The sequence below is a fragment of the Artemia sp. Qi Xiang Cuo genome, chromosome 1 (assembly GCF_049724085.1).
Source record: "Artemia sp. Qi Xiang Cuo chromosome 1, ASM4972408v1, whole genome shotgun sequence".
Taxonomy (NCBI): domain Eukaryota; kingdom Metazoa; phylum Arthropoda; class Branchiopoda; order Anostraca; family Artemiidae; genus Artemia; species Artemia sp. Qi Xiang Cuo.
This window is the reverse complement of record NC_142794.1, coordinates 75,376,964-75,390,446: the sequence shown is the minus strand read 5'-3', so window position 1 is coordinate 75,390,446 and position 13,483 is coordinate 75,376,964. Positions and strand designations below refer to the sequence as shown.

At 35.7% G+C, this 13,483-nt stretch overlaps 1 protein-coding gene across 1 annotated transcript in view; it reads left to right on the top strand.

The window, feature by feature from the left end:
- The window catches only part of LOC148956731 (uncharacterized), a 104,167-nt gene that overhangs the window by 46,335 nt on the left and 44,349 nt on the right, over positions 1–13,483 (top strand). Inside the window, exons 4-5 of the mRNA XM_089087045.1 lie at positions 587–690; positions 6,064–6,154. Coding sequence (XP_088943171.1) covers positions 587–690; positions 6,064–6,154 — 195 coding nt within the window. The remainder of the gene's footprint in view (positions 1–586; positions 691–6,063; positions 6,155–13,483) is intronic.

Below are 13,483 nucleotides of genomic sequence, written 5' to 3'. Positions count from 1 at the left end.
CGGGTTTTTCATGACTGGTTTCCTTGTAAAGGCCCATATAATGCAAGAGTACCAGTGTGTCGAGTATGTTGGCACTGCACGGTACATGGGGTGTTTCGAGGTGTACGCCAGGTGACAGTAATCTCTCAAAGACTACTGATTTTATTATCTAATTATGATATGCTGATTATTCTTTAATAAGATAGCCAAACCATTGCATAATGTGTATTTTTGTTATACCAGATTCAGGAGCGTGTCCATGGGAGGAGGCTCCCAATTTTGAACACCCCCTTCCATCAAAAAATATTTCTCGGACTCGTAGATTGTTGGTAAAAATGCAAAATAAAAATACTTTATCTTCTAAAAGCTAAGAAACATTTCTCCTGCTCGTAAGTTTTCTTAAGATGCAGGTATAAAGACTCTTAACCCCCCGGAAAAAAAATTCATTTGGCAACCTCCGCCCTTTCCCCCACCAAACAAAAATACTGAATACGGCCCATATCACATTATATATTAACATATAATTAGCCTATGTATTATTTAATCTAAGATTGCTTAACCAAACCTTAAAAGTATGAATTGGGCAAGTTTTTTTTTTTTTCGATAGGCCTGATCGAACCCTCCAGGATCTGGTCTACAAACTCGTACCTGACTTATTTCGATCAGAAATGGCGCGTCGAAAACAGTTCTATTCAAACAATACAGAGGCAGGTAAGTGGAAGCCCAAGTTTGTTAATTTCTTTTATTAAACTAATTTCTTCTGGAGGATGAATTCTTCTTCTTTTTTTTAGAAGGGGAATCTTATCCTATCAGATCATTTGAAAACCAGACTTTGTAAAAGGATGAATGAATTTACTTACTCAACTCAGATGCACAATTCCAAATACAGTAGAGCCGCGGTTTTCCGAGGTAACGTGGGCCGAAAGAACCTCGGATAAACAAAAACTCTGATTTAATTAACTGTCAACAAGGAAATATGCTGTGAAATGAATAAAACTCAACCGAAGGTATTAGATAAGCCTCTATTTTTGTATTATAAATGAAAAATGACAAGCTGTAGCAATGTAACTTGATCACCAATGATAGCAATCGCGCACTGCACAGTAACTTAGGCAAAGGAAGAGAGTTTGTTTTGCATTACATTAGATTTCTATATAAATACAGCACTGTATATGTTTTTATTTATTAATAATAATTAAGACAGTTAGATAACTGGCATTGTTATTATCAGGAAATCCAATTATTCAATAAGAAATTAAGCGTGCCTTGGTTAAGCCAGAACTCGGTTAGTCGGGGCTCGGATAGCCGCGATTTTGCTGTACAAAAAAGTGATACAAACCTAACGGAGAGTTGGGCTAGTGTTTGTTGGGCGTGACTCACGTATGAATTGGCATTTTGACTGAAAAAAAAAACTTATGAAAAACCTCAACAAACTAACAAAACCTCAAAGTTAGAGAGAGGAAAATTGGACAAAAGACAAATAGGGCACAATGGTTGAACGGAAAAATAACTACCAGGAAGAAACATATGCAACTTCGTTTCCGTTTAGCTAGCTCCTGATAGTGAATGGACAGATTCCTTGAATTACGTTCTTGATTTAGCACAGTCGCGTTTGGTATTAGTAGAAACATCCCATGCATTTCTGTATTTTTGTGATCTGACATGTCTTTCTAGCTCAACCTTTCCATAGGTCAAAAATTTTCCCAAAGGTTTCTAAGTATGGTAGATAAGGTTGGTTCTTAAAAAAATTACGGATTTGGCTTTTTTTTAAACGTCTCGAAAGGTGGTATTTAAGAAATTCTTGCCAAGAAGCACAGGCTAGTTTTAATTGTACAACAACATTTAAAGAAAAAAACCGATTCAAGTCAAATTAAGCCAATTCGATTGAGAATATTTGAATCGAATTTGAGATTATATTATGATAGAAACTAGTTTTGGACGAAATAGTTCGTACGTTTTCTCTAAGTTTTGGAAGAATAAGTTTCTAGTTGTTCGGAATGCGAGAGAAAATCTTTAGTCCCCAAGATTTGTTTGAAAAGATACGCGGAATTTTCTGAAAGAAAAATCGACCTAAAATGTTCAGATTCTACCGTAAAAGAGATATTTTTATCTGAGAGCAGAAGCAGGGTTGCCACCAGCTCAAAAATAAAATCCCGATTTTTCTTCAAAAAAATCCCGGAATTCCGAAAGAAATCCCGGAACACAGTGTTTAGGTTATACATCATAGGGCTGCACAGTGATGACGTAAACATCAAGGCGCGTAATACGTAGCACGGTGAAAGATGGTTTCTAGTTGTAACTAACAACTGATTGTCAATATTCCTAGTATTATTTTGACGTGAAAACGTTTTGGTGGATTAGTAGGATCTACGACGAACATTTTAGGCCAAAATAATTCGCCAAAGTACCGAGAAAACGTGGCAACGCGCCCATGTTTCATCTTTGTTTGAACTTCCCGCCCATGGATTGACGTCACGCTTCGCAGCCATATAGCGCGTCCAAACTATCCATTCTCTGGAAAAATGGGACTGAAATCTGGAAAAAGAAATAGTCGTCCAGACTAGGTGTTTTGTTTTCAAAATCTTGGTGGTTTTTTTAAAAAAATATCTGTAGGCTACAAATGAATCAGTCATCCTCATAGAATGTGTTTTTTTAAGCCAAAACCTATAGAAAACAAATTTACAGTAGAGCCTCAGTTAGACAATTTATCTTTTTTCTATTCAAAATTATCATAGACAGCTATTTTTATTAATCACTTATCGTGTCTAATCTTCTCCTTCTTCTGGCTTTTTTTTCAGAAAAGCTGCCCACATTACCGCTTCCCTCCCATTTGTTCATTTTCTGACCCTCTAATTATTCGTGTCCAAAAAACGAAAAAATGGGACTGAAGACTTGTCTACATTTCCAGATTTCCCTCCCATTTGTCCATTTTCTGACCCTCTAATTATTCGTGTCCAGAAAACGAAAAAATGGGACGGAAGACCTGTCTACATTTCCAGATTTCTGTCCCATTTTTCCAGAAAATGGATAGTCTGGACGCGCTAATATTCAATATGGCTTGGCAAGCGGTAAAAGTGGCCTTTTATTATGTCTCCACACCTCCCTTTCCCTTTTACCATACCTGCTTTTCTGTTTAGCGAAAGTCTCGCCAATCAAGAAGTGGGCAGCGGACCCATCATTCATCTTTCAAAAGCATCCTTTTGAAATTTCAAGGCCCGACTTCACTACCCAGAAAACCTGGATTCCGAAAGTACTAAAATCTGAGAAAAATCCAAACGATATCATTCAAACATTCAGTCCACGGATTCTTCAGTGTATAAAAAAAGGAATCAGCTTCTTTCACACGAAAGAATCCGGAAGAAAAACAGACCCCCTTTTCCCGAATCGGACACAAAAAAAAATCCCGGGATTAATCCCGAACGGTGGCAGCCCTAAGTAGAAGTCATGTTTGTATGATCAAGAGGCTGTTCGCCAAAAAGCAGGATCTAGAGCACGTGTAATTAAAACTGCACGAAAAATCACTATGACTTTAAGTATCGTTAGAGCTATTAAAAGGATGGGACATGTCCTACGTGACACTTAAACCCTCTTTTCTCCAAAGTACCAACTTGGGGGGGGGGGGGCGTGGAAGTCAAAGATATATAGCACATTTGGAAAAGAAATATGTAAAAATTTCTTTATAACTAATATATTGTGGCAGTAGGAAATTTTGTATTGATGGGAAGGATGTCAAATGAAGTGTAATTTTTCTTTAGTATTTGTCTTTTTGTATATGGCTTTAATTGGCTTTTAAATACAGATTATTATTATTATATTATACGAGTAATACCAAAGGGTCTCCTTCTGTTTGGGGTTAGTCATATCTCGGGAATGTGAGTCCATCCTGTAAACTACGACAAAGAATTATGGAAAGCAGACCGCGCAGAATGCATTATGTTGAATACCTAACCTAACTTAACCTAACCCCCAACCCCCTCTATATATTAAATATTTAGTTAAAATATAGCAGCATCGTAGTTTTTCTCACTCAAAATAAGCAAATCATACCTGATTTCAGAGAGGCAAACCGGTCATTGTCACAGCGTAATTCTTGAATGTATTTCGTTTAACAGACAAGTACTGTCGATCCAAATAATCCTATTACTTTGATCTCACTTGGACTCAACCCTTTGAGTTGAATTTACAGCTGGTGTATTCGATTTGAAGAAAAGAAGAGACGGTACTGGTAGGCTACATTATATGCTACACACGAAAGAAGTCAAGTTTGGTTAATGCTAATTAAATATAATAAAATAGGATGAATACATAATAGTTTAGAAACAAATATGGGCTATATATTTGCACATTAGGGGGTGGAGTGGGGGTAAAGCATAGCATATTAAATATGTAACATAACATAACCTAAACCTAGGTACCTTCTCCCCCCCTAAACCCCAAAAAACAATCGTTCAAATATTGTAAACTCATTGAGAAACAACGCTTTGCAATCATGTTTCTCTTGCAAATAGCCGCTCGACAGGTTTCGTGTCTGGTTTCCTTGATGCAATATATAGCGGTGTGTAGCATATAATTCACCAGTACCGAAGATACTAATAATTCAATTTTAAAATTGACTAAAATTTGTTGACTTTGTTTGTTAGGACACTTGTTTTTCTAAAGGATTTTATCTATTTTAGGAAAATGTAGATGCAAAAAAAAATGGATTAAACAGGTGTCATTGATTACAATTCTTAGAAACTCGTCTCAGAATGTGTTCTCTTTGTCAACTACTTTACTCATGCTCAAACTCTTTGATTTGATCCTGCTGAAGCTTTTTTGCTTGCTTTTACCAACCAACCTACATATGTTATTTCCCCTATTCGGTTTCCTTTGTTCTTTTCAAAAATCACCCCATGATTAATGCTAATAAGGGGCGGTATAATTTTACCGTTTTCTTATTGGGCCATGTTGTCACGTCTAACACGTGAATCGTTACACATGCACAAAAAAGAGTAAATAACGACAAGTATAGCCTACGTCAGTAAAAACGTGTGCTAGAAAATATTTGAGAGCTTTTTAACTTATGTTTCCTGGAATCCTAAAATTCTACCCAAGATCCTCAAAGATTTTGCAAGAAAAAGTAAGCTTTGACGAAGCATTATGAAACCTCGGGAACTAAATAAATATTCTTTGAAATTTTTATTTTAAGGGTTGTGCAAGGGAAATAAGTTTATGTTCAACAATGGGAAAGGGGTTACGTATGGTTAAGAAACACTTTGATTGTCTGCGCTAGAGTATTAGACTAGTACTGCGAAGAGTAGTAGATGGGGACGATCGAAGAAAATTAGAAACGAGTGTAAGTAGCAATGCATCCTTGTAACAAAATATTTTTTAATTGAGCTAATAAATATGTATGGAGCGAATAAAAGACCCCCTCTCTTTATTTTTGGGTTTGCTTCCCTTTCTTAGAACCGATTTCTTTACGACTTCAGATTTACTTTGCGAGTGTGCTCAATATAATCATCAAATACTTGTTCATTCCAAGACTTAACCGAAACTTTAAAAGACTTCATCTTTTCTAATGGCCACAAGCATGGATTTCTGCATAATCATAAATGTTAGAAGCGTAAAATGCTATGGAGCAAGGAGGGGGTAGGTGCCCCTTCGGACGTCGTTTTCACCTCCAGCACTTTCAAACATTAACCAGATGTTAGAGCATATTTGTGCGATGGTGGTCATGTAGTGTTTCATCATCTATTATTCTATACCTTATCATCCTTGCAAAACAAATTAGCTTAATTCCACTCTTTATTGGGGATTTTCTTGTTCGCCCCCTTTAAATAGTTTATTCGAAAATAAAAAAGCTACTCTGGGCTATATTTAAGTTTACGTCAATGATTTTAGATGGTTGTTACACAGGCGAATCTTCTTTGATACGTTGATCTGAGTTGACACTTACTTTGTCTGACCGTCTATACTGGGCTTTAATTTTTTTTGTAAGTATGTAAGGTTGTAAAGTATGATCTTATGTAAATTTGTTGGTTAAATAAACATTTCATTACACTTGAAAACCAATTTAGTCAATTGTCTTCTGTATTTTTGCAGGATCCATTCCATATGGGAGTATTTGTTCTAGAATGTTGTTTTTCTCACCGAAGGACCAAATATCTTTATCATTGGAATATTTTGAACCTAGGTAAGAGACGAAAAAACTTTTTATACTAAACTATCTATTTACAATTGCAACATATTTCTTCGAAAGGATTATTATTTAGAATTGAAGATTAGTTGAAAAATAATTTTTTTCAACTTCAATTATTTGTTAATAAACAGCACTTCATGGAAACCGCATAAAATACAATGTTGTAAATTCTAATATGTTTCGTTTGTTTCGTTTTAAAAAAGATGGCCCCTGTGTTTGAGCAGTCTTTTTAAAAAATTGTGACAAAAGTCAAAATTAATTATAAAGAGCAAGAATTGACGAAGGGGCAGCCTCCTCATAAACGGAATAATTTATATTCGTTTTAATTTTTGATGTTGCTCCCTACTTTCAGTAAAAAAAAAATCTTTTTTAATTTAATTTCTGACCGTTTTTAGAATAATGTGAGGAAATCCCCTCCCCATCGTGTAAAATTTCCTGTGAACCATACTCACAGGAAACTTTTCTCTCCAAGGAAAACTCTCCCCGTGGGAATCCCCCCACTTAAATCCCCCTGTGACCAATAAGGAAATTGCTTACAGTTCTATCTCCAGGGGGTCGTGTCATCTCCAAAGGCATAGTTATTATACTTTTCGAATATGCTGAATCAAACGACTATCTCAAAATTTTGATCAGGTTTATTTGGGAGGGGGAGGGGGATAGTTACCCTTCAATTTTTTTGATCAGCTAAAAAGGATGCTAGAAGTTATGATTCCCGTTTGAATGAGGTGTCTCCTGACTTTCTAGAACCATTGGTTCAATACGATCTCCCGTGGAAAAACAAAAACAAAAAAAATTTTCAAAATTCCATAATTTTGTAGGTAGGAGCTTGAAACCGCTTCAGTCGGGTTCTCTATTATGCTGAAACTGATGGTGTGATTTTCATTAAGAACCCTTAAATATTTGGGGGTGTTTCACCCTTTTTCTGAAATAAAGCAAATTTCCTCAGGCTCGGTGCTTTTGACGGGTAACATTAAACTTAAAGAATTTTACATATTTAGAATCTGGATAAAAAGGCATTTAATGTATGTATTGTTATCAAAATTTCGTTTTTTAGAGTTTTTGTTGTTATTGGGCAGAGTCGCTTCTTACCTGCAGTTCGTTACCATGAACTGTTTGATTCACAGGGGTTCAAATTTACCAAATGTAGTGGGGAAGGGGGCTAAATGTATTTTTCAAATCTTGGGTGCAATTTCACTGTTTTTCGAGATTATGTTTTCAATGAAAATACCATAAAAGCTATTATTCTATGAAAATACTAAAAAGAAGTATTTATTCAAAGTTTAGGGGTTGGGCGTTAAATAATCAAGAAGGATTAATTCCCCCCCCCCAACTCACACACATAACCCTCTGTTTGTGACTGTTATTTTTTTTGCAAAATAATGAATTTACTGATATTACGGCATTATTTGCAATGTGGCTGGCAAAGTCGGCTTAGCTTTCCTTCTTATGTTAGCTACAAGCGGAAAGCTACAGAATGATTCTTGCGAGAAGGCAGCAATTGACCAGACTTAGAAAGCGAATCCAGACTGCCAGTGGAAAGTACTCCGGGTTGGTCGTTTTAGCTCTGAATTCAAGTTATTTGACTCACAACTTGATAACAATCTACCAATTATTATCCTTATTTTGTAAAAAGATAATTTCATTTTTCGCCAAGATAACAGAATCATAACTGAGACCCAATTATTAATGTTGGTGCAAGGACAGTGTTTAAGGATAAGTTGATCGGGACAGTGGAAGCGGGACAATTAAATAACTTGCTTTTTCTGTCGTTATTCACCATGGTCTCCACTAGCCAGGTCTTCCTTTTTCACTGAATATTCACGACGGGCATATTTTTGCCGTTAAGATACGGTTTATTGGGAGTAATCCCATATTATTTCAGATCCCATTCTAAAATACTCACCAAGTGGAGAAATGCCAGAAAACTAAAACCCTCTATCCTCTATCGCCGATCGCGTCTTGATTTTTGTTGCAAGTATTGTAACTCGAAGAGAAATCCTCAATATCGTTTATTACGGGGCGGGCGATGATGCATTGATTCCCTCCTTTTCCTCCCATCTCGCCTTAAGGAATTTCTCGCTGGCAACCATTGAACATTAGCGTCCTACTAGTCGTGGCTATTTACATTTTAATTAAAATAAGAATAGGCTTTGCCCGCAGAAAGGAGATTGAAGTGGGAAATCAGGGGAATCGTAATCGAATGTCGTTTCTGAGTAAGAAAGGGTTTTGGAGTATTTGGCCCATAGTGTCTTTTAGAGTAGTCGGACATTTCTTAGATTTTATTAGACCTCTTGACTATTTAAAAGAGTAGACGTGTAATGTCTGTAAAAGAGTAGAACTCGGGTTAAGTAAGAATTAGTAATTAATTAAAGGTGGCATATTGTTATGTAGTAGATATTTTGTTTCGTATTGTAAAAGCAATCGCCGCACCATTAAGAGCCTTTCAAACTAAAAATTTAGCTTAAGTTTTCCCTTTAGAAAATTACGTGCTCCGTAACGTGAGAAAATTACGTATGAAACAGAGTTGAAATTGGCTCAACTTTACATCAACAGAAACGTAGAAACGTAATTCAGAGTAAGTTTAGATTAATATCTAACCGTCTTTGGTATATTTAAATAGATAGGAAGTGACTACAAAATAATGACTAAAGTAGTTTGACTACATGAGTTTGAGAAATAATGAAATTAGTTGACAATATGCTTAATAATGCACTAATAGTTTCAAACCGATGACACAACACACCTTTTGGTTAATTAAATGAATTAGTTAGTTAATTTCTCATTATGATTATTAAAGTTTAATTATATCATATTTTTTTTATCTAATTTGAATAAACAGATTAAAAGAAATGCCTAAATTAAAAAAAATTGTGAGAAAAGTTAAAAATTTATCTTTTTTATGAAAGTTTATAGGATTGAAAGGGATAGGATGGGAGTGAATGAGGAACGTTAATTTTTTGAGCAATGATGGTTCATTGAGATCGAAGAGAAATCAGAAGTGAGAGTCAAAATAATTATGGTGAGAATTTGCCTATTGAGTTTAGAGAGATGGATAAAAGATGACAAAGAGGAAGACATTAAAGAAAATATGGATGCTGACAAGAATTTTATTAAAATTATTTCCTAACAAAAGATGCTTTTGTAAAAAAAAAGGTAAGATAAAAAGTGGCTGCTTTAGAAGGAACCTTGCAGGACGTAATGTCTCTGCCAAGTAACACTCACTTCTGGAGACAAGAAGTAGTTGGCAAATATTTCTCTAAAATTTCTGGAATGTCTTGAAGCGTTATTACTTGATGTGCGACCTACAACCTGGAATGAGGCATTTGAAATAGAAGCTGCAGACTCTGCTGAAGTGTTTGTGGTAGGCTACCATGTAAAGTAATAATGTAATTATAAAGACAAAGTGCACATTCCACGATTGTTACCAACTTCTCAGCCTGCATGATTATTTCTAATCTAAACAGTCTGAACCTTTGCACAAAAATGCCGAAAGTGTTCTCAATTAACCAACAAACTGAGGAACTCTATAATTGTGCATCTTTTGAAGTTCCGTAAGGCTTCTGACTTGGAAAAAGCCTCATTATGTAGTCTTTGAGCGGATGGGCCTCGTCCCCTAAGAAAAAATGTGGAAACATGGTGTTAGTTCAGGGAGTTTTTTGGATGGAGGAAGCCTGGAAGCCCCACTGTCGATGCGCTTCCCAAATTCCGACCGAGAAAGGGCACCACCATCACTCTCAGATCACCAACGTCATAAAGCAAAAATCTAGTAGTTCGCATCACAAGTTGCATGTAAAATCTCACTAAAATAGTTCTTATAGTTATAAAACAGTGAACCAAAATTGTAAGGGCATTGAAGACTGATAAGTATAAGATAAGATAAGATTTATTCATAATCAATTAATCATACAAGAAAATACATTGTGCTAATCCCCCAAAGGCTCCTAAGCCTGTAATAGAGGGGGAATACATACCGTTTAAATCAAACACTAAATCAATAGAATAACATTAAAAATAGGCCTACATTGAATAATCCAATCAATACATACAATCCAACCACAACACTCCTAATCCCCCTCGAAAGGCTCCATGGCCAGGGATACAAGGGGGAATATGTGCTTACCATCTTTAGCACCTATGCACTGTGGCATTTTTCATCAGGTAAAAATCTGTGTTGCAGTAACTTTTAAGTCTTCCTCAGATGGAGTAGCTAGAAAATTGGGAGAAATGAATGTCAAAAATCGTCTGTGCAGTTCTCATTCAAAATTCTGAGATAGTAGAAACTCTAACTCTGAGCTCATAATGTAAAGTTGTCATTCTGTTTCCTGTTACTAAATAACCCAAAATCAAGGCTAAGCGAGTCTCAGGGAATGTGGCTTTTCTATAATTTTTACTTTTCTTTGTTATTTTTGCTCGCACTTCACTTAGAAAATCAGAAAATTCATTTCTAGTAAAGCGTGTAAAAATCATTAATTTTTGTATCATCGTCCGTAAGGAGAAGCTCATTAAACAAGTTTAACTGCCCCAGTTTCTTTCTTTTATTGTTTTCTAGCATCAGATGTACCCACTGCTTCCTTTTCTTTCGTTTCTTAGAATCAATGGCACTGTCATTTTGCTCGGAAGCAAGTAGTGCTAACGTAATAACTAAAACATCGTCATCAGAACTATTATTATCTTTCACGTTGAACATTTTTAAACCAACTTCAAGTGACGAAAGTAATCGAATTGATTAAAGTAATTTAGTCTGAAAGGTTAGCTACATAGAACTGTAAGCTCAATTCTTACGTTTTGGACTGAAAGAGCCATAATACTTATAGGAGAAAAATTGATCGCAATATTATTCTTGACCAGTTGCGTAAGCCTTTTAAGGGAGGGGCGTGCACCCTAGGCTTAGATCTACCTCTAAGGAGACTTTTAAGTTAGATTATTTGATAGGTTTCTAGTGATTTTCGAATTGGAAAAGGTGTAGTCATGTGACACAAATCAAGTTACTAAACGAATGAGTATTATTGTATATTTAAAACAGTTCGCTCATATAAATCGCAGTAAAAAATAATGATGTAAGTTTAAATTTAATTCTTTAGTTAAATAAATTGTTTGATTAGTTTGTATTTAAATTTTTTTACATGTTCGTTAGTAGATTCAAAAAATTCCAATAGTTCATTATGCATGCACTTCCGATCGTTGTATATTTGCTTCCATCCAAAGATCTTCATATATTTGCGCACCGTTAAATTTTCTGTATCGTAAAACGGTATAAACTTTCATTTCAAGTCTTTCATAACGGTGCCTTTAAAATGGTAATCTCCCGGGAAAACGCGTGCTTTTCTAATTTAATCCTTGATGGAGGGAGTTTTAAATGCAGCATCAAGATTTTTTCGAGTCACAATTATTAAAAAGCGGAGAAGACATCCTGGAACAGAGATCCTAAGGCATGCCCCGTTCATGACTTACCTCCATGTACTATCGTATTTTAGATTCATTCCTCTCGCGCATTGGTATTTTAGACTTATTCCAAATGCATTTCTCCAAATGAAGGGAGATTAAAGGGTAAGCTCTCTCCCCTCCATAACGATCTGAAGGTCCTCTTACACAAAGATGGAAAGGAGTTGTAACATTAAGATGTACTTTTTCAGACTTTAAGTACTTTAAGTACTAGTACTTTAAGTACTACTGCCTCCTTTTTTTCGTTCGTTCCGAGACCAAGTTCCACTTTTTTTTCGTTCTCTCCACTGACCTCCAATTATATTCGTTCCGAGACCAAGTATTATAAACAATTATAAACAATTGACGGATACAAAATAGACTGCAATGTTAGCTCTTCTATGTATTTTAAGCCTTTTTAGGGCTAAATTTATAAGTATCTACTGTGTTAAGAAACTAACGATGATTAATTATAACTGAGTTCTAGAACACACCCAAAATAAGTTAAACGTTATAAAAAAACGTAACAGCGTACAAACATGATAAATTTTCCTTTTCTGATCCCATCTTACGTTCGGAGGTCAGTGGACCAAAAGATCCATTGACCTCCCCACTAGTAGATAGTCTAGAACTGCAAAGTACAAATGATTTAACCACTGTTAGTATTACTGTTTTAACGGTCTGTAATAACTGTTCTCTTTGTATGTAGTGCATGCAAAGAGGACATAGACAAGCATTTGACCTTGTTTGGATCAAAATTGTTGTTTTGGGGTACAAAGGCAGAAATCAGCACCTTGATGTGGCAATCTTCTTAATTACTTGAAAAGAGGAATAGAACTTTAGATTTACGTTTGAACGGACCATCTGCCGATATTCTACGACTCCGTGTCCATCATGATCATCATCGATATTACAAGCTTTGTGATGAATTGTATAGGGAGGAGATAGCAATATTAATTATACGGTACCAAGAACGCTTCAGAAGACTCTATACCCTGCTCCCGCTGTAGACTTTTCCCTGAAAAGAATATGCATTGCCTCATTGTATTAGTGGGAGGGCTCAACCAATAATCTTGAATTTATATGCCACCAGGGATGCTGTTGGGGTAGCCCCTGAGAAAACAGAAGCCATTGAAAAAATATACCGAAAGATGGTAAACAAAAATACTTCCGATTTGAGTCTTGTAAAAACACGACTCCTGGTATCAGTCTAGTTTCCCTCTCCTTCCAGGCCGTCTGCGTTGAAGAATCTCTGCCTGAAATTTACTGCGTTCAAACCCCCACCCCCCCCCCATTTCCTCAAAAATAAAATTTGTTACCTTTGAATCCTATTTGATGAGTATCAGTGTTAGCGTAACTATCCTTGTTATTTGACTGGCCTGAATATCTCATAGGGGATTGAATCGGAATTGCCAATTAAATATTTCAATTATTAAATTTCTATTTATGTCTACATTTGGTTGAAATCCTATAGTTTAAAGAGAAAAAAAAGGCTGTTATACCAAAGAGTTTAATAATCTCTGACTAAATTTGACCCCTAGCCTGTAGGACTATGACCCCCCTCCTTCCCCCAGAAGTCGTGACCCAAAGACTGAGAGACTATGTGTTAGGAGCTTGACTTGCGCTTTAGTCAAAGTAATACGTAAATGTCAAAGGGATTAATTCTATTACATTGCTTCGAGAGCAAATGCTTTCATTTAGAAGCCTTACCGTTATCCTAAATATAGAATAAATAAAAAAAAAATTTTAACTGAAAGTAAGGAGCAACATTAAAACTTAAAAGGAAAACAAATTATTATGTATTTGAGGGGAGTTACCTCCTCCTGAATACCTCGCTCTACGCTAAAGTTTGACTTTTTGTTCTAATTATTTAAGAATGACATCTGGAACACAAGGGTTGTT